This window comes from Malus sylvestris, chromosome 8 (assembly GCF_916048215.2).
Source record: "Malus sylvestris chromosome 8, drMalSylv7.2, whole genome shotgun sequence".
NCBI lineage: Eukaryota > Viridiplantae > Streptophyta > Magnoliopsida > Rosales > Rosaceae > Malus > Malus sylvestris.
In genome coordinates this window covers 26386340-26406096 of record NC_062267.1, presented here as the reverse complement: position 1 = coordinate 26406096, position 19757 = coordinate 26386340, and the positions used below count along the sequence as shown (strand labels likewise).

The 19757-nt window shown below is 39.4% G+C and overlaps 2 protein-coding genes across 2 annotated transcripts in view; one reads left to right on the top strand and one right to left on the bottom strand.

Annotated features, from left to right (window-relative positions):
• The window catches only part of LOC126631485 (uncharacterized), a 42154-nt gene extending 39746 nt beyond the window's left edge, over window positions 1-2408 (bottom strand). Inside the window, exons 1-2 of the mRNA XM_050301605.1 lie at window positions 2094-2408; window positions 1492-1963 (exon numbers count right to left, since the gene is read on the bottom strand). Of these exons, the coding sequence (XP_050157562.1) occupies window positions 1492-1963; window positions 2094-2408 (787 nt within the window). The remainder of the gene's footprint in view (window positions 1-1491; window positions 1964-2093) is intronic.
• Window positions 2409-2679: 271 nt separating this feature from the next.
• LOC126633445 (SKP1-like protein 11) lies at window positions 2680-3477 on the top strand. Its single transcript, XM_050304055.1, has one exon. The coding sequence runs from the start codon at window positions 2680-2682 to the stop codon at window positions 3250-3252; it is 573 nt and encodes a 190-aa protein (XP_050160012.1). The 3' UTR covers window positions 3253-3477.
• Window positions 3478-19757: the final 16280 nt, after the last annotated feature.

Genomic DNA, 19757 nt, shown 5'->3' with positions numbered 1-19757 from the left:
GTATGATATTTTATTTAATTAAAACTTAGTCCTAGTTAACTTGATGAAATTTTATGTTCTGTTAAACTTAGTCTTTTGACTGAATTGGAATGTGTTAGGTGTGAGGATGTTTAGAAATTAAAATTCTTGAAATGTTGACCTTTTTAATTAGTGCATTGGAATTGACTTTAACCGACCGAATCAAATTGATTAACAATGCTTTGGTTTGGTTTTGTTTTCAATATATAGTGGTATTGGTCAAAACTGAATCAAATTGAACTATATAATACTAGTTGATTTGATTATATTTTTAGTATTTAATTGAATCAAACCGAATCGCACATACCCTTACAAATATTTTTATGATAATAGGTTTTTATTTCAAAAACCTTGAAGGTACGAAGAAAATGTATTAGAAGAAAATCAAATGGAATATGAAACAGTACTCGTAACATACATGAAGAATCAATAAACACAATATTAAAGAAGGTTGTGAAACTCGTCAAATATATTGGTTTTTTTTTTTTTGGTAAAGATAATATTTGTTTTTAAAATGGGAAAGTGAGAGGGAGAAAAAAGAGGAACGTGGAATGGGAGAGAGAAGTTTGTATGTTATTTTTTATTTTTCAAATTAGAGGATGTTAGGATCACCTGTAGGTGAGATTTAAAAAAAATTGTAAAATTTAGTTTGTGTGAATTTACTTAACTGCCCATAATTTTAATTTGTGGTAGAGGACTAAATTGCCTTTTCACCATTTTTTGGTTGACAAAGAGAGTTTCATTAATATGTAGTTTAGATATACTGTTTTGTTGATGTTTTTTTATTAACTAAAAATCAAAGAAATTTTCATTGGAGATAATCAAAGATATTTTCAAATCATAGATTTTGTTAGATTAAATGCTAGGTTAGCCATCGACAAGGTTCGAACTCACGCCATCATGCAATGACTCGGCACTTTTCCACCACAGTTATAAAGGGCCACTTGCAACCAAGATTCTAAAAAACGCTAGGCGCTAGTCGGGCGGCAGGCTAGGGTCTAGCGCCTAGGCGGGCACTTAGGCAGATTAAACGGATTTAAGAAAATTTATTATATTTCGGGTAAATAAATGTCTGTTTATACTTAAAATATATAATATATATAATTATGTCATAAACTATAAAATAGAATGACATATATATTATGAAGTATTGGAACATAACGAAAACATGGGGAACAAGCATATAATATGTGTTCATTTAAGTATTCAACAAGTCTCTTACAATTTTTTGAAAAAAAATGAAATGCAAAATGAAAGTTATCTATTTTCTGTCTAAGTAAATCGCAACCTATGCGGGTCTGGACGGGTTAGGCGGTCCAGGCAGGCGCCTCATCAGGTCTAGCGCTCTTCTTAATTTTCAAACGCCTAGGCATTAATCGAGATAGTGGCCAGCCGCCTAACATCTAGGCGGCGCTAGGCGGGGATTTTTAGAACAATGCTTGCAACATGATCAAAGATATAAACATGTCAAACAGAGGCGGATCCACAGTGGGGTCAATGGGGTCGCACGACCCCTTGGAAGCCATGGAAACAACCTTAGAGACCCCTTGGAGCTGCTGGTGCGACCTCTTGGAGCTGCTGGTGCGACCTCTTGGAGCTGTTGGTGAGACCCCTTGGCTGCACACCAAGTGTTCGACGAAAGGTCTGAAAGAACCCCTGCCATGCTACTTGTCTTCCCGATTGTCCATACTGCAGGAAACCTCAAGGTAATTCTTGTTGAACAATCACCAACACGAGTATTGTGTTTTTCATGATTTGTTATTTTCATTTTTATTGTTGGGAAGGCGGCCATGCCAAAGGAGCTAGAGCTATGGATCAGGAAAAGTGGGAAATTGGCACATCTAGCTCTCACGATCCTTATGCTGGAAAAGAATGCAGTGGAGGTTTGAATTTGGAAACTGGTTATGAAGACCATGATGATAAATCTGTCGAAATCTTGGATGATCTGTGCCCGAGAAAATCAAGGGATAAATCACTAGTAATGCCCAAGTTGGAAGAAACTGATAAACATGATGATGATTCTAATGATGATATTAGTAGAGATTCTGATGAAGTACAAGACGATCCAACAATACCTGAGGAGGAAGAAACAGATTATGAAGATGATGAGTCGGTCGAAATCTTGGATGACTTTTCACCCTGCCCGAGAAAAACAAGGGAGAAATCTCCATTACCATGTCTTCGGTGACACAAGAAAATGAGAACATGTTCAAGTAGTAAAGCAAGCAGAATGCAACACAAGACAGCTGATTTGTCTCTGCATCCCATGAGCCTTCTCCAATCAAAGTTGTATTGGGATCGAATGGCCTTCGATACCAGACGATATGCATGCCGTTTCTGTTAAAAAAAATTTGCGCGCTACGTGCTATCCTTATTGACCCCCCAAACATTATTTCCTGGATCCGCCACTGATGTCAAATGTGAAAGTCCTGGTTTTCCGCAGGAACTCCAAATACTTCATGGATTCTCATTCCCATCCCAAACGTGTGATTAGCACATTAACGATTAAAGCCACACACAAACTCTCCCTAATCCTAATTAGGAACGAATTAATCCCACCTCAGTTCCTTTCGGAAAATCCCAAACCACCCCTATATATATAATCCCCTTCTCTTTAAATCCTAAACCCTAAACCTAGATTCGTGAACCGTGCTCATCGACATGTCGACTGAGAAAGAGGATATCGAAGCTCGTGACGCCACTGACATCGAGGAAGAGGAGCAGTCGGCGACGGAAAACTACGAGAGCAAGAAGATCTCCCTCAAGACCTCTGATGGCGAGATCTTCGAGATCGAGGAGAATGTCGCGATGCAGTTCCAGACTGTCAAGACATTCTTCCAAGATGAGAGCGTGGCACGCGACATGGTGATGCCGGTCCCGAACGTCCACAGCGGGGAGCTCGTCAAGATCATCGATTTCTGCACCAAAAGCCTAGATCTGAATCGGAAGGCGGAGCACGAGGAGGTGTCGAAGAAGGAGCTTAGGAAATTCAACAACGATTTCGTCAAGGACGAGACCACCGGTAACGTGATGGAGCTGACCCTGGCCGCCGATTACTTGAACGTCGATCAAATGCTGGAGGTGCTGAACCAGTGCGTCGCCGATCGGATCAAGAATAAGAGCGTCGAGTACGTGAGGAAGTTGTTCGGCGTCGAGAGTGATTTCACGCCCGAGGAAGAGCAGAAGCTTCGCGATGACTATGCATGGGCTTTTGAAGGAGTCGATGAAGACTGAAAATTAAATTATTTATTGTTAGAAAGTTACAGTTTCTTGTTGTCGTTGAATTTAGGGTTAGGGTTTATTTTGTGGAAGTTAAAAGGGGAAGACTTGTAGTGGAATTTTTTTTTTTTGGTCAAACGATAGATTTTGTTAAATTAGTCACCGATGAGGTACTTCTTTCTACTACGGTGGTAAAGGGCCGCTAGTGGATACTGGAGCACAAATAAGAGGTCACACATGCATGATAGCATCAACGAGTACTAAATTTAGAAGTCAGAGACCTATAGTTAAAGAAACCACAATGAAAAGGCTGCATCACTCTTTGATGATCTTACAACCATCAACAAAAAGTATTGCTATGAATTACAAATCGAACTTCATCCTCATAATCTGTTTCAAGTGCACAAAAATCACGATCTCAAATTTGAACAACAGTTGCTGCACTAAGGTTCGATGTTAAGCACTAGGTCATAGCTGCTAAAGAAAATTTCTCAAGAGAGCAACGAACTACCACAACCCAGGAGATGGAGATGGATAGAAAATAGAATAAACAGAGAGTGGATGAAGGGAACAGACCAAGAGAGATTACTATCAGCCCTACAGTCAAAGGCAAAGGTCTGTGGTAGTTTATCTTTCCTCTATTTTTCTCCCTAATGTGAGGATTTTCTTCGCTCTCAGCTATTTGGATTAGTTGGTTCGTGTATGTTATGATTGGCTCACTTTTTACAAGTGGCGTAGATAGAAGGTTAATTACGTTAAGTTCTTTATTGATACCGCGAGGAATTCATTAATGATGTGAGGAACAATTTTTACAGAACATTCCACTATATGCTTAATACTACATTTTTTTTTCGAAGCCTGAGCTATCCCACACTTTGTAGGGGAACAATTTTTACAAACATTCCACTATATGATTAATATTACATGTTTATTTTTTTTTTTGGAAGTCTGATGGGTATCCCATACTTCGAAAGGTAGGACTAATTTCTAGTACTAGACCTGAAAAGACTAGAGGCATTCAACCCACTTCTAACCACAGTCAAATGATATACATTCCCCCAAAACTCTCAACCAAAAAATCTCCAGTGTTTTTGCCAGCTTTAATGCTTTATATTACATTAATAATACAACAATGTACACACTTGAGCTAGTTGTGGTATATACTGACTTCTTAGAGTTATATTTTAAATAAATAAATAATTTGGGGTGTACTATATATCTACACACCCCTTGTTAATTTTTATCATTTGATTTTCTTCAATTCATTCGATTCGACTGTCGAAAATTAGAAGGGTATGTGAGAAGTAAAAAAAGATGTATGGCTGTCACACCTCATAAATAAAAGATAATAAGGGCACATAATGGCCTTTGCCTCAAAGTAATAGCCATTTTCATACTTGAATACATATTGCATTAAATTAATCGAGGGATTGATTCGATCTTATATAAACTGTGAACACGGAAATTTCCTGAAACGAAAGAGACAAGAACAACGTGCACAAACAAATATTTGTATTTGATGATTTTGGGTTACAATCTCTCTCTATTTTGATCCTCTGATTCGATCTTCGTAAGGTGTGTATTTGTGGATGTGCGATTGATCCAAAGGGCCGTCGGGCTTGATCTAAGGATGAACGTTCTTCAAGGGCGGTGGACTTGATCTTGAAGGTGGATTTGAGCGGATCTTCAAAGGGGCTTTTGGGCTTGATCTTTGAAGAACAGTGATGAACGGATCTCCAAGGGCTTTTGGGCTTGATCTTGAAGAACAGTGATGAACGGATCTTCAAGGGCTTTTGGGCTTGATCTTGAAGAACGGTTGGATGTGTGGATTTGTTGATGTTTGTTGATCCAAGGGCCGTCGGGGATTGATATTGGATGAACGGGTGATGAACGATGGTGCTTTCTTCAAGGGCCGTCGGGGCTTGATCTTGAATTGGTGGATGGTTGATCCAAGGGCCGTCGGGGCTTGATCTTGGAAGAACGATGAACGAAGAACGAAGAACACTTTCTTCAAGGGCCGTCGGGGCTTGATCTTGAATTGGTGGATGATTGTTGATCCAAAGGGCCGTCGGGGCTTGATCTTGGAAGAACGATGAACGAAGAACGAAGAAGGCTTTCTTGATTCTTCGGGAACCTGGATGCTTGAGAGCTTCGGAGTTTCAGAGCTTCAGAGCTTCAAGGTGTAATATGAATTGGTCCCTCAAATGAATGAAATGGGCTTGTATTTATAGAAATTTCCAAGGCCTAATTTTGAATATAATATCCCAGATGAAATAAGTTGTTTCTGCCAGGTGTTGACACGTGTCATATTTGATGACTTTTCCAACTCATTTCAATTTTCGTTGAGTCGCACACTACGTGTAAGATTTATGTAATACATGAGCGTTGAAACTTTGATTTATCGGTCAACATTTATTTACCGAAATTTCGATGTCTACATAAACATTTGTTCATGGAGAGTTTAGTATATTTGGGCTCGTTTGATGCTTAGGATTAGTTTTGTTTGGACAATTTACTAGATTGTGTGAATGCTGAATAGAAATATGGACGTCAATTTTCATATTTTGTTCAAATGAAGGTAAAAGATGAAGTCATGAAGAAAACTTGTCCCTCTCAATTAATCCTACTATTTTTGCGCAGATTAGAGAAATTTTCTTCATGATTTCATCTTTTACCTTCACTTGAACAACGTATGCAAGTTGGCATCCATATTTTTATCAACATTAATAGAATTTAGTGAGTTGTCCAAGCCAAACAAATCCTAAACATCAAATGAGGCTTAGGAGTCTAAATTATACTATGTATTGTCGCACAATCTGTTCTATTTTATGGGAATTGAAATAGCTAATAATTAATAACAAAATATTTGCACTAAATCTGTTGATACACTAGCTATAAACTAAATATTAAGATACAATCAAGTTAATAAATAATGGACGAACCACACCTACTGCTTAAGCATCTGCTGGTCTGATTCTGCCAGTTGGTTTTTGGGTGCTTTTTTACTGTTTTCAATTACTAGAATTCAAGGAAAAGAAAGAATTTAGTAAATTCAACAGTAAGTATATATTCGGTATGGTAATAATTTTGTACCTCTTTGTGCATAAGTGTATGGAATTGGGACATAATTTTACTCTTTCCTCATCATGCGAAGGGAAAAGAGCATAAGGCAATTAGCTGGTACGATTAATTTTTAATATTTGGTGGCTGAAATGACCAGTTTTTAGCAATAATAGCATACAAATTATATTACACAATGATGACATAACGACCGCACAATAACGATGACATGATAACGATTGATAATTTCTACTAGTATCAAAACTTGATCATTCCAGCTAATTGGCAAAGAGTATTTGTGCCTTAGTAATTAAGGCAATGAAACAGTTGTTGGAAAAAAAAGCAGCACATAATGGCAAACCACCCTTTTTCAAGTGACCATTTTAGGCCAATCAAAATCTATGAATATTCTACTGTCTAGGCATGTTTACAAAAGGGTAAAAAATTTTAACGAGTGAATTTTTATAGGGATCATTGTCTTAGTGGCACAGATCAGTATACTAATCCTCAAATATTCCTAACTGGATGGAGGTGGATAAGTTGGAATTACAGCAATTGCAAAATTGTGTTAGGGGAACTCACACCCAAAAAAGTAGATAAAAGGCACCAAGAGAGTGCACCATTGTAATTTGTCTTACAATATCCACATGAATAATGTGAAGGAAGCCAAAATTTTAACTAAATTCATAAACTAAAAGATGTGTAGTACTAGAAAATAAGTACGTTAATTACACTCAGTAATCATTCAATCATGAACATCCACATCATTTAGTTTGCAAAATTTGATTTAAAAATTTGGTCTCTAGTCCTAAAATTACCCTATTCACATAGGCTCATTCTTTGTTGAGACTTCTCTTACTCTAAATCCAATTGGTTAAGGTACCAAGAGGATACATAAAACCTTAACTTTTTATGATTTTTTTTATTTTTTATTTTACTGCTTTTTTTTCTCTTTTTCCTTTTTTAACCTTTTTTTATACAACAATATAAGAGAGTGGATGAACAAATTAGTTACAAACTTATCATTCTTGAGATTCAAACTTAAGACCTTTCTAATGAAAATAAATACCATTATACTATAGTACTTCTTGACTACAAAATATTTCACCTTGACTTTATATGGTCTGTCTGGTATTGTCTTAAAGAATGATTTTTGAAGGACAGTTTTAGAAAGAAAAAAAAACCGACAAATAGTATTGTGCATTTCTATAATGTGAGAATGTGCGAGGTTGTTTAATAAGTGATGTTTTTAATTTTAACTGAAAATATAGAAAACGTATTTAATTGGTTACAAAATTATAAACATCTAAAATCAATGCATATAGTATGCATACTTGATATTTTTTTTTAGATCTTAAATGTGCTTCCTTTCAGTAATTAGCAGAAAATAATCATAAAGCAAATTATTGATTTAATCTTTATAAAAGAACACAACATGGCATTTGTTGGTGTCAAAACTTGGAAGGAGTTTGGACTGAGTTCAACATGCATGTATTTTGAGTGTTGCTTTTGGTCTAAAGGGAGGCTCTGGAGAGTTGGTGTCCTATCACCATTGGACCAGGTACGGCCAGTGGCAGAACCTATTATGGGCAGCTCAGAGAGCCTATAACATATGTCATAGGTTGCCCGGAGAGTTCATGACTTGTACTATATGCGGCTTGGAGAGGCCACAGTCTGTTCTGGCTCAAAGGCCCATTACCTTAGGGTAGATTATGTCTTATTTTCCTTAAGGTAATTTGGTGGTCTACTCACAATGTCAAGGGCAAAGCCGTCATGTTTAACATATAATCCATGTGTCCTTCTCCTATTAGATGTGGTTAATTTATGTCTACACAAGCTTGCCACTATTGGAAGCTGCCAATAGACAATGTGTTTGAGTGTGTGTTAAAGATGTGCGTTAATCTAAGTTCTTAGTCAAATGATTGTGCACTAAGTGTGATGCTGGTTTAGTTAAGTTCTTTTATGTGCCTCTAGTGAATAAGGACAAAAATTTCAATGTAACTTCGTGTATACTTGCCAAAAAAGTAAATAAAAGAAAAATAGAAACTCAATGACAAAATAATATATTCATCTCATGATGGAGTCAAGATTATAAATGTTCACAAAAGTAAAATCTAGGTCGATGGGCCGAGCTTCATAACTTGAAATGTAATGAAAACAGTATAAGTCTAGCAAGATTTAGGCCATGAAGGGTAAGATAATGCTAAAGGAGCCCGCCGAAATCACTAGTTTCGATTTGAGCTTAATACAAAACATTTATCTCATCAAGAAAATTATGGTGGTTGGAATTGTACATCAACTAAATCATACCATGGCAGAGCTATAAAAGTTTTAGATCTCTGTGATGGAAGGCAGTATTTTCTTCGAATGAAGGCCTTGAGATTGTAGCTAAAAAGCTAAGTGAGTTTTTGCTAAAGAGCAATTGAGTTTGTGCTTGAAAGTAGTTGGGTTGATTGAAGGATCACTCAAGGATTTTGTTTAATTGTAATGATTGAATTTGATGAAGGTTATGATCTTGAAGGCTTATGGCTCTATTTATAGGCAGGGGAGAAGGAGTAACCTTGATCATATTGATGGGCTGGAGCAAAAGTAGATCAATTATTTGGCATTAACAGTGATTGTAATTCCTAGTTGGTGACCTTCAGTTTTATCTTGAGGAGGTTCGCATGATCTCGGTAGTGACCTTAGCGTGTCGGATGACACTTGCGTATGCATTTATGAGGGCGAGATGACGCGTGGTAAACGTGCCTCAGAGAGAACTGTGTATTACCCTTGGACATGATAGAGAGAAATGAGATGGTCATCCAATCCCTGATTTGGACTTCAAAGTTGGTGGATCGGAATTGTGCGACTTTTGCGTACATAAAAATAGATAGACCATAGCAGGCCTTATTTTTATTGTAACTCAAACAACATCTTATCCGTTAACTATCTCGAGAAGCGTTAGCCAAGTCAAATGAGGAATTTCGAAGAGCTTCAATTGAACGTATGAAGGAGGAAGCTAGCTAGGTTAGGTATGTATATAAAGTGCCTCATACTTTTCAAGATATGATGTTTAGCAACTAAAATGTGCACCTTTCTTTTGTCAAAACATTCACTTTGTGTGGTCACAAACACAGAGGTATATATATCTGTGTGTAATTAGAGGTGCCATGTAGCATGCATGCATGCTCGACTCAAATGGGGCAGCTATTAATTTAGGGCAAAAACCCAATCAAGAGGCCTCCTCAACAGCAACAACAACCACCACAACCCAAATGAATAATCATGGCTGATGGGAATCCCAGTTGGGATATAAAGGACCATTTCATTCATACGATACGAGTGCTCAATGATGATCCGCAAAGCAAAGATACTTAGATACCCCCGGTCTCCCACTCTCGATAAAGCTTTTGCAGTTGGGAATTTCAGCAAAACCTGAGTTGGCAATGCCTAACAAGCTGCTTTTGCTTTTCATGGCCGATACTTTTCGATTTTTCTTCTGGTGGAGATGCTAACGTGCGCCTGAATCATGAGCGCACAATAGCAACTGCATGCTTTAGTTACAACTTACAAGTATTGGACATGCTAAGGTTCTCCAACAAAAAATATATATATATATATATATATATATATATATAAGGATAATGCTAAGGAGATGATTGGATTATTATTTAAGTGTTGATGTGGTTGTTAATGATTAGATTATTACTTAAGTGTTGATTAACGTGCTTATTTCCTATTGATGACTCATCGTTTGGTTTATAAATTTAATTTGAAATTTTGGTTTATCTAGCATTACCTATATATAATGTATTGGACGTGCTTTTCTTTTTGGTGTGTGACAAATTGACAACCACTTCTAAAGAGTGATGCAGATGCTCATGCTTGAGTGGCTAATTAAATTAGTTGAAGCAAGTAATTAAATTGAAAATTGAGATAATCAGAGTTGTAATTAAGGCCTTCAAATGACCACACACATCTAATTAGAAGATCATTTTCATGCTGCGGCAGACCGCGTCCCACTGCGTTGAGAAAATTAATATTCTTCATAATCTTTATATCTTATAGGATAGAATAAAGTCTGCTTTTGATATTCAATTCTCTCTCATTTTTTTGCAATGTAATCGTTTTCTGTAGGATGGAATATGAAGCAATATAGAATTGGGGTTGCTGTGGACTTTGGAGGGTGTATTCACATTTTGGAATGTAGAGAACGATGGAAATATTGGCGATATGGATGTTACTTCTCCTACAACAAATCACATAAGATAAATATTAGTAAATATTATTTCACATCAAAACAATAAAATAGATAAAACTAATATATTAACAACAAAATACTTATCTTTATAGGTAGAGAACGTTTTTTGCCGATCCTTGATTAGAACGAGATTTTAGGTTGAGGCGTGTAATCACTGTTCTTAAGAGTAGATTTCGCCCTTCTAAGACAATGTCTTGGTGTAGCAGATTATGTCGCCCTACTCTTCATGATACAATAACCTATGATCCTTGTAAGCGTACACTCGCAATACTCGAATTGAGTGAACAACTCAATTCTTTCCTTTGACATATATGAGGTGGAAAATATTAAAGCATTTTAGAGAATACATGAAATTAAAAGAAGAGAGGACGATGGGATTCTTTTCAAATAGTGGAATTTGTAAGAAAGAAAGAATTTGAAATTTAATAGCCAAAATCTACTCCAGGGAAAAAGATATAATCTATTGTTTAGGCCCAAAATATTGGTTTGGGCCGAGCTTAGGATTGTTCTCGGCCCGTAAGCGTTGCTCAGGGGCCGGCCGTGTCCTATCAGGATGGGGTAGTTGAATCCTGATACAATAAGGAGTTTCGGCAGGATGAGGATGCTGAAACTTGGGAATGAATAAGGCCTGATAATGGGATGAGTTCATAGTCCTAATAGGAGTAGAACTGGCTAAGATAAGATTGGATCGGGGGTAAGGAGTCCTAATCCGAGTATAGTTTTGATTTGATTAGAAATAGGTTTGCTACTATAAATAGAGGGAGGAGCGCATCATTCAGCCCCCCAATTCAACACACAAACTGCTTTGCACAAACTCTCGCTTTAAGCGAAACCTCTCAACAACCTTGAGATTTTCTTATTTTCTTTTTCGCCAACACATCTTCAGTTTGGATAAACAACACTGTGAAGGCAACCGGTGGTACCTTTAGTTTGGATAAATAACACTATCGCGGTAGAACTAGTCGATTACGGAACATCTTCAATTTGAATAAACAGCACTACGTCGATGCTGACTAGTTATCTATCCAAGTCTCGGTTGAGAGAGACTTTTGGGTCTTTATTGGCAGAGGTCATCTCATTAGCCTTTTCGGCGAGGTGAGGTGTTACAGTTTACTAGGGCTCAGCACATCGAACGACGAGTTGTTTTATGATTAGATACTCATAAGTAAGCTTTAGAGTTTGGCATTCTGACGACCGAACCATATTTACCATCAAGACATATATCTGTTATGAGTATCTGTGCCTTTATACTTTGGTGTCTATACGGCGTGCTTATACCCTTACAAATATAATCACTGTGACCGAATCTGGCACCAACGATTTGTGAATTTTGCAGAATTAGCAGCCTTGTCTTCAGGCTCTAGAGCCCAAAGTCAGCCGTGCGCCCAACGCCGCATCTACAAATTTTACTCATCGATCAAGCTCGGCCGTCGAGTTGGCACACCCCGCACATAACTGAAGGACGTAGTTAGCTTATTAGTTAATCGGCATGCGTGCCACGTAGGCTTGGTAGTTTTTAGGGTCAACATTTTAGCACACTCAATGAGACCGGTGCTAAAACTATGAAGTTTATGACCATCGAGACACGATCGGTTAAAAAGAAAGCAATCATGGGAAAGTCAATGACTGATCTGCCAGTTCAGAGTCTTGGACAAGAAGTGTCACATGCACGAAATCCCTTCGTTGTTGTGACCCTTGAGGCTGCAAATGTGACATACTAAGAAAATGAGGTTTGTCTTGGTACCCAACCCCGAAACGTAGAAGTACCCAACCGAACCGCAGGTGTTTTCATTGAATGAATAGTGGAGGACTGCGACGAAGACGGTGGTGAAGGCTCTGACCTTCCAACTAGGTCGTTTATTCAAAGACGACTTGACGAGCAATCTCAACAGGTTGAACAGATAGTTATCCAAAAAATGAACAGTTTGCTCGAGGTAATACGAAGTAATGGTGAGACACACACCCAATTGCTCGAATTATTAGTTAGCAGAGTCTTCGCCGGGGGACCTGCTGATCAGTAAAGACAATTTCCGCTTAAAGGTAATCCGCTACTGGCCGAAGTAGGATCTACTCAGCTCAAAACAATTGAATGGGAAAAAAAAGGGAGGATCAGATAGTAGGGCAGATGGACCCGACCAGATAGTGGAAGTAGCATCCATCGATATGATTAAGGTCCAAAGGATGATTGATTTGGCCATGAAAAAGAGGTCGAAGTTCCCGAAATTCATCCATTCATGTCCAACTTATGTGGAAAAATTCGAATATCCTAAAGGCTTCAAGATCTCAGATTTCAGCCTTTTTGCCGGAGAATCGTCATTTTCCTCGTTAAAACATGTGGCCCGGTTCACTGCGCAATGTGGAGACGTCAACAGTGATTTCCATAAACTGCGATTGTTCAACTTTTTGTTGACAGGCTCAACATTCGCATGGTATATCAACCTCCCACCTATTTCCATCCAAAGTTAGGAGGAGCTGGTCGAGAAATTTCACGAGCAATTCTATCGACCGAGGATGGAAATGTCAGTTTCTTCATTGGCCAGGATGACTCAAGCATCTGATGAGTCACCAATGGACTATCTCACAAGCTTTAAATCAGCCAGGAATTGGTGCCGAGTACCTCTACCCGAAGTCGAATTTGTTAGGCTTGCTTTGAATGGGCTAGACGTGGAGTATAAAAAGAAATTCCTGGGGGCAAACTTTTGAGATATGTACGAATTAGCCTAACATGTCGAGCAATATGATCATTTGCTCCGAGAGGAAAAGATCTTGAAGTCCCCATCCTAAGGAACGATTTACAAAAATCCCACGATCAGCTATGCATCGGTCGAAGGTGAGGATTCCTCACACGTCAGTGTGGACGCGGTCGAGATAGTAATAAATAAACCATATGTCTGCAAGGCATTAACTCAAATTAATTCCAAGGATGCCAAAACTCATTCGGCCACTGAAGAGACGGTGAAAACATCAAAAGTTTACACTTTTGATATCACCAAGGCCGACGTAATTTTTGACAGTTGTTGTTAGCAAAGATTATCAAACTTCAGCCAGGACATAACATTCCCAAGGCCGAAGAGCTTAAAGGAAAGACGTATTGCAAGTACCATAACTCGACTAAGCATACCATGAACAACTACGTCGTGTTCCATGATGACATTCAAAGCTGGATTGATAAATGCAAGCTAAAGTTTCTTGAAAAACAAATAACGGTCAACGTTGATCCATTCCCTTCGACAACAGTTGGCATAGGTAGACACCCATTTGCCCAAAAGCAAAGGGAAAGGGAAGGCCAAGTTTGTCCCAATACAACACGTCCCAAAGCAAAACTCTCGGCCACGACTCAAAATTGATCTATGCAAAAGAATCTGACGGGCTGATGGTTTTGTGCAACAATTGTAAGGCACGCGTGGTATTAACCGAATCGAATGAGAGACCGCCTAATACTCCAACACCACGACAACCATCCGAGGCCGCGATGAAACCTCCAAATGAACTTGGCAGAGGCCAGCATCAGAAAGTGTTCGATAGGCTCGGCCCTCAGGAACAGACAAAAGGCCCTACCTCGGCCAGACGATGTCTTGATTTCGACGCGCCGTTTTGTAACAAGGATTATTACTCGCGTAATTCCAGTAGTTCAAGTTCATCGGCGAATTAAAAAACCTTCAAGCCGCCTGAGCCATGCGACCAACGTTGGTACCGTTTCAACTCTCCCACTGGCATGTATACTGCAATATCCAAATCTCAAAAACGTCGATGCTAGCGAATAGATTGCATGGCTCAACGACAGGCAGCCCAGATCGTTTCGGTCGTTAAATGGCAGCCGTAAGAAGCAATAAGAGGCAGAGATGACCAATAAACACCAACAATCATGGATGAATTACAAGGGCGAAAGGGAACCAATCGCGACTTCGAAACCACCATTGAGAAGTCCGAGAAGGGCATCAAACTCCTCATTCGGCCTGGGAGATGAAAGTTTGTTTTGAGCAGTTTGGGAAAGACGTCGAAAGTAAACTTCCCCCGTTACCCCCGCAAGAACTGTTAATAAGAGTTTGATGGAATCTACACCCTCAATTCCTCGGTGAATCTTTGGAGTACATGAGAGAGTTTCATAAGAAATATTCTGCCAAGGAATTGTATGGCTTCCCCAAGGCGTGTCAAGAAGCTCTCAACCTAGCAATACCTTGTCTTGATGCTGAATAGATTATCTAAAAAACCACCAATCTGGCAATGAAGGCCAAGTTCCAGCACATACCAGAAGCTAGGGTCTTTAGCTTTCAGGTCGATCCGTACAAGGACATTGATATGGCCGAGCTTCATTTTTCTCTTGAAGACCTTCCATACTTATGAAACCACTTCGAAGTCTTCTCTGTCGTATCTTTCTTTGGTCGTACGACCGATGAAAAAGATCGGGTGACACGTCTGGACGCCTTCCTAGACACAAGGGATGCCCAGATCGCCTATGAAGAACAAGCCCATAAAGCACTGCAGGGGTAAAGTCAGACACCAGAAATGAACGGGCTCGAAGACGACAGTCAGAAGGAAGCAAGGTTGGGCTACATGTCACAAGAGCAAGTACCCATTGAGGCACACGATAATCAGGCCGAGGATGCTCTAACGCACAATGCTGCATTTCTCGATAACCCTGAAGACGATGACCAAGATCCGATGGGCCATTCAGTCATCGAGAACATGGAAATCAGAATGGTTCATGTTCTACCTACTGAATTCCAGCCAACTGCACACCAACTAAATTTCTTGGATGGTGATGTGGTCACTGAGGAAGCAACACAAGTCGATTTCATCTCCACCATAGGAGATGGGCAAGCAAATAACGACGACAAACTTAAAGCAGCTCTGGCCATATTGTTTCCCCCACATCCTCGGTCAATCTTTAACATTTAAAGCCATTGTATGTCACGGCTCGCATCAAAGGTTATCCAATCTCTAAAATTTTCGTCGATTATGGGGCGATGGTCAATATCATGCCATATCCTTCATGAAAACATTACGACTATCCAACAATGAACTCATCCCATCAGGAATAACCATGAGCAGCTTTGTAGGTGACAAATCCCAAACCAAATGAGTGCTCCCTTTAGAGGTAAACATTACAGGTCGCAATCATATGACCGTATTTTTTATCGTCGACTCCAAGACCGAGTATAATGCATTGCTCGGTCAGGATTGGATTCATCAAACGAATTGCATTCCCTCTTCTTTATATCAAGTTCTCATCTTTTGGGACGGAAAATCAGTTGTGGTTCATATGGCTGACAGTTAACCGTTTGAAGCCAATATGATTTAGGCACGATATTACGCTGACCATGTCGGTTATATTACCCTACAAGGTTTGAATGAGGAAGGGTGACCAACTCGAATTTTGGTCCAGAAAGTGATCGAAGTAGGCGCCGAGACTATCCATTAGGATTCGATGAGACTTGGGTTGGCCGACTTGATTAACGACATTGATGCCTGAAGAAAGACAGAACAGACGCCAAACCGTGATTTCATCTACCATGGAACGACTGCTAGCCCACTAGTATGTTATTTCCAAACACCCAAATTCAGGCATCAACTTAGTCGAATTTTTGGCCGAAGGAGACAACGATCCTATACTATCACTAGACAAAGTTCAGGCTGCACTTGCTGAGCTCGAGGATAGTCAACCTCAAGTTAAAGATCCATTAGAGGAAATAAATGTTGGAACGATCGAAGGGCCACGACCTTTGTTCTTTAGTGCTTTGTTACCCTAACATGTAAGAATTGAGCTTTGTAATTTGCTTAATGAATTTAAGGATTGTTTTGCTTAGAGTTACCATGAGATGCCTGGTCTAGATCACACACTAGTTGAACATGAATTGCGCATCAAACCTGGGTGTAAACCATTTTGCCAACCACCTCGACAATTCTTGACCGAAGTATAACTCGACATAAAAGACGAACTCGTTTGACTTTTAAAAGCTGGGTTTATTTGGACAGCTCAATACTTCGAATGGCTGGTGAACATCGTCCTCGTTTTAAAAAAAAAGTGGTGCCCTGTGCATCTGTATTGATTTTTGAAATTTGAACTTGGTAACGCCTAAAGACGAGTATCCAATGCCAATTTCAGATTTGTTAATTGACGCAGCAGCACATCACGAGATCTTATCCTTTATGGATGGACATGCTAGTTATAACCAAATTTTTAATGCCGAAACTGATGTCCACAAAATTATTTTTCGTTACCTCAGGGCACTCGGCACATACGAATGGGTCGTCATGCCATTTGACCTCAAGAACGCTGGTGATATATACCAACGAGCCATGGACAATATTTTCCATGATTTGATTGGTACCATCGTCGAAGTCTACATCAACGATGTTGTAATTAAATCATAACGTCGGCAGACACATTTGGATGACCTCCATTGGGTTTTCCTGCGTATGCGCCATCATAATCTTAAGATGAATCCCGCCAAATGTACTTTGGTATATCAGCCGGCCATTTTTTAAGGTTCCTCATACATCATCATGGTATTGAAGTAGATGACAACAAGGCTCGCGCAATCATCAACGCTTCATCTCCTACGACTAAGAAACAACTACAATTGTTGCTCGGCAAGATTAACTTTCTTCGTCGATTTATTGCTAATTTAGCTAGGAAAATTAAAACCTTTTCCACGCTTTTGAAACTTAAGGATTCTGGCATCTTCGAATGGCATGCAGAACACCAAAAGGCATTTACGTAGATCAAGGTCTCCCTAACAACTCCATCCATCCTCGTCCCACCACAATGTGGTAGACCTTTCAAGCTATATATCTCGCGACCGAAGAATCCATGGGATGCCTTCTTGCACAAGACAATGACGTTAGGCGAGAACATGCCATTTTCTACCTCAGCTGAAATCTCAACTCAGCAGAGATTAATTACTCCGCTGTCGAGACTCTTTGTCTCGCCTTATTTTTTACTGCATCAAAACTCAAACATTACATGCTCCCGTCAGTCACTCAGGTCATCGCCGAGACTAATGTCATTCGTTACATGCTCACTCGGCCAATCGTAAAGGTTCGAATCGACAAGTGGACAATGACCCTCTCTGAGTTTAGCTTGCAATATGTGCCTCATAAAGCTGTCAAATGCCAAGCGTTGGCCGATTTCTTAGCCCAACACCCTTTCCTGTATGAGTTTAGGGGCAATAAAGTTGAAATCGGCATGGTAGAAACACGTGATAATTACTAGACGATGTACTTTGATGGTTTTAGTATTTCAGTCTCGGCTGGTGTTGAGATTGTTATTCAATCCCCCATTCATAATAGCTGGTATTTCTCTCTCAGGCTCGATTTTGATTGTACGAATAATCAGGCTGAATAGGAAGCCTTTGTCATCGGCCTCCGTGTATTACACGATTTGTAGGCGACTCGTGTCCTTGTCTTAGTGACTCCGAACTTGTCATTAATCAACTCAAAAAGACTTTTCGTTGCATGAGTTGTACTCTGGCGCCCTACCACATGGTTGTCAGCTATTTAGCTGAGTCTTTTGACGACGTTACTTTCAAACACATTTGACGAGTTCATAACACCGACACCGATGAATTAGCTCAAATAGCCTCTGGTGCACAACTCCTAGGGGGTAAATTAGGCTAAGAAATGCATGTGTCACGACAAACACACTCGACCTTGATTAATCAGCAAGTTCTCCAACATGATTGCGTGATTCGTACACGGGTCATGTTTTTACCTTCTTTATTAGAACAGAAAGACACTATTGAGGTTTGTGCTGTCGAAGCATTACCAGACGATTGGAGAAGGGTGATTATGCGATATATTGATAACCCCAGTTAAAACACGACCGACGGATAAGGGTCTATGCCACAAACTATGTATTATACCAAAATGAATTATACCGAAAGGGTGAGGACGGTTTATTACTATTATGCCTCGGACCGCAAGAGGCTACCTAATAATTGCAGAAGTTCACGAAGGGATTTGCGGGCTCATCAGTCCGGTCGAAAAATGATATGGTTGCTTCGTCGACACGACTATTTCTGGCCAAGTATACCGAAGGATTGCATTGAGTTCACACGAGGATGTGTATAGTGCCAAATTCATAATCCTATACAAAGGGTCATGGCCGAATCACTACATTTGGTGACTAAACCATAACCTTTCAGAGGATGGGCCATGGATGTAATCGGCAAAATTACGCTATCTTTCGGGTCCGCAAAGCATGCATGGATACTTGTCGCGACAGACTACTTCACCAAATGGGTTGAAGTAAAGTCATATGTCAAGTTAGTGTCTAAAGACATTTGTAATTTCGTAAAAGAAAACATCGTGACTAGATTCGGCGAACCAGAAACAATCATAACAGATAATGGTATGATCTTCATATCCGACAAGTTTAAAGAGTATATGGAGAACTTGAAAATTCAACTTGAGTAGTCGATGCCATATTACCTGTATGCAAATGGGCAGGTCGAAGCAAGTAATAAAGTTTTGATTGGTATTCTTGAAAAAAATGGTGAGAGAAAGGCATGGTATGTGGCATCTAAAGTTAAACAAAGCATTATGGGCCTATCGAACTTCTCTCCGGTCAGCCATTATAACGATTCCATACGCGTTGACTTATAGACACGACGCAATGTTGCCGATCGAGCTAAGTATAAACTTGTTGCAAGTAATTTAACAAAGTAGTTTGTTTAATGCCGAGTACAGTTGGGCCATGAGACAAGAGTTAGAAGATTTAGAAAAAAGGTCGGCTTGATGCTTAGAACTTATTAATGGCACAAAAGAAAATCATTAAGCGAGCATATAATCAACGGGTCAGACAAAAAACGTTCGGCGAATAAGAGTTGGTTTGGCAAACCATACTACCTGTAGGAATTAATGACCCCAGGTTCAGTAAGTGGTTGCCGAATTGGGAAGCACCAGTTGTTAGTCATAAAGTTCTCGGCAAAGGGGCATACCATCTTAGGGATCGAACTGGTGTAATTCACAAGTTGCCAATCAATGGGAAGGTTTTAAAGAAATATTTTCCAGTCACATGGGAAATGCGGGAATAAAAGTTCATCTCGTTAAATTTTCAAAAAGATGTACAAATAAAGTTGGTCGATCAATTTACAAATAAATAATTTTCAGGTGATGAAGGAAAAAGAGATTCAAGAATGGCCTTCAACTCCAACGACCTCACTTCGCCCATGATGACCTCAGTTTGACGATTCCTTTTATCCATCTTCAGTTG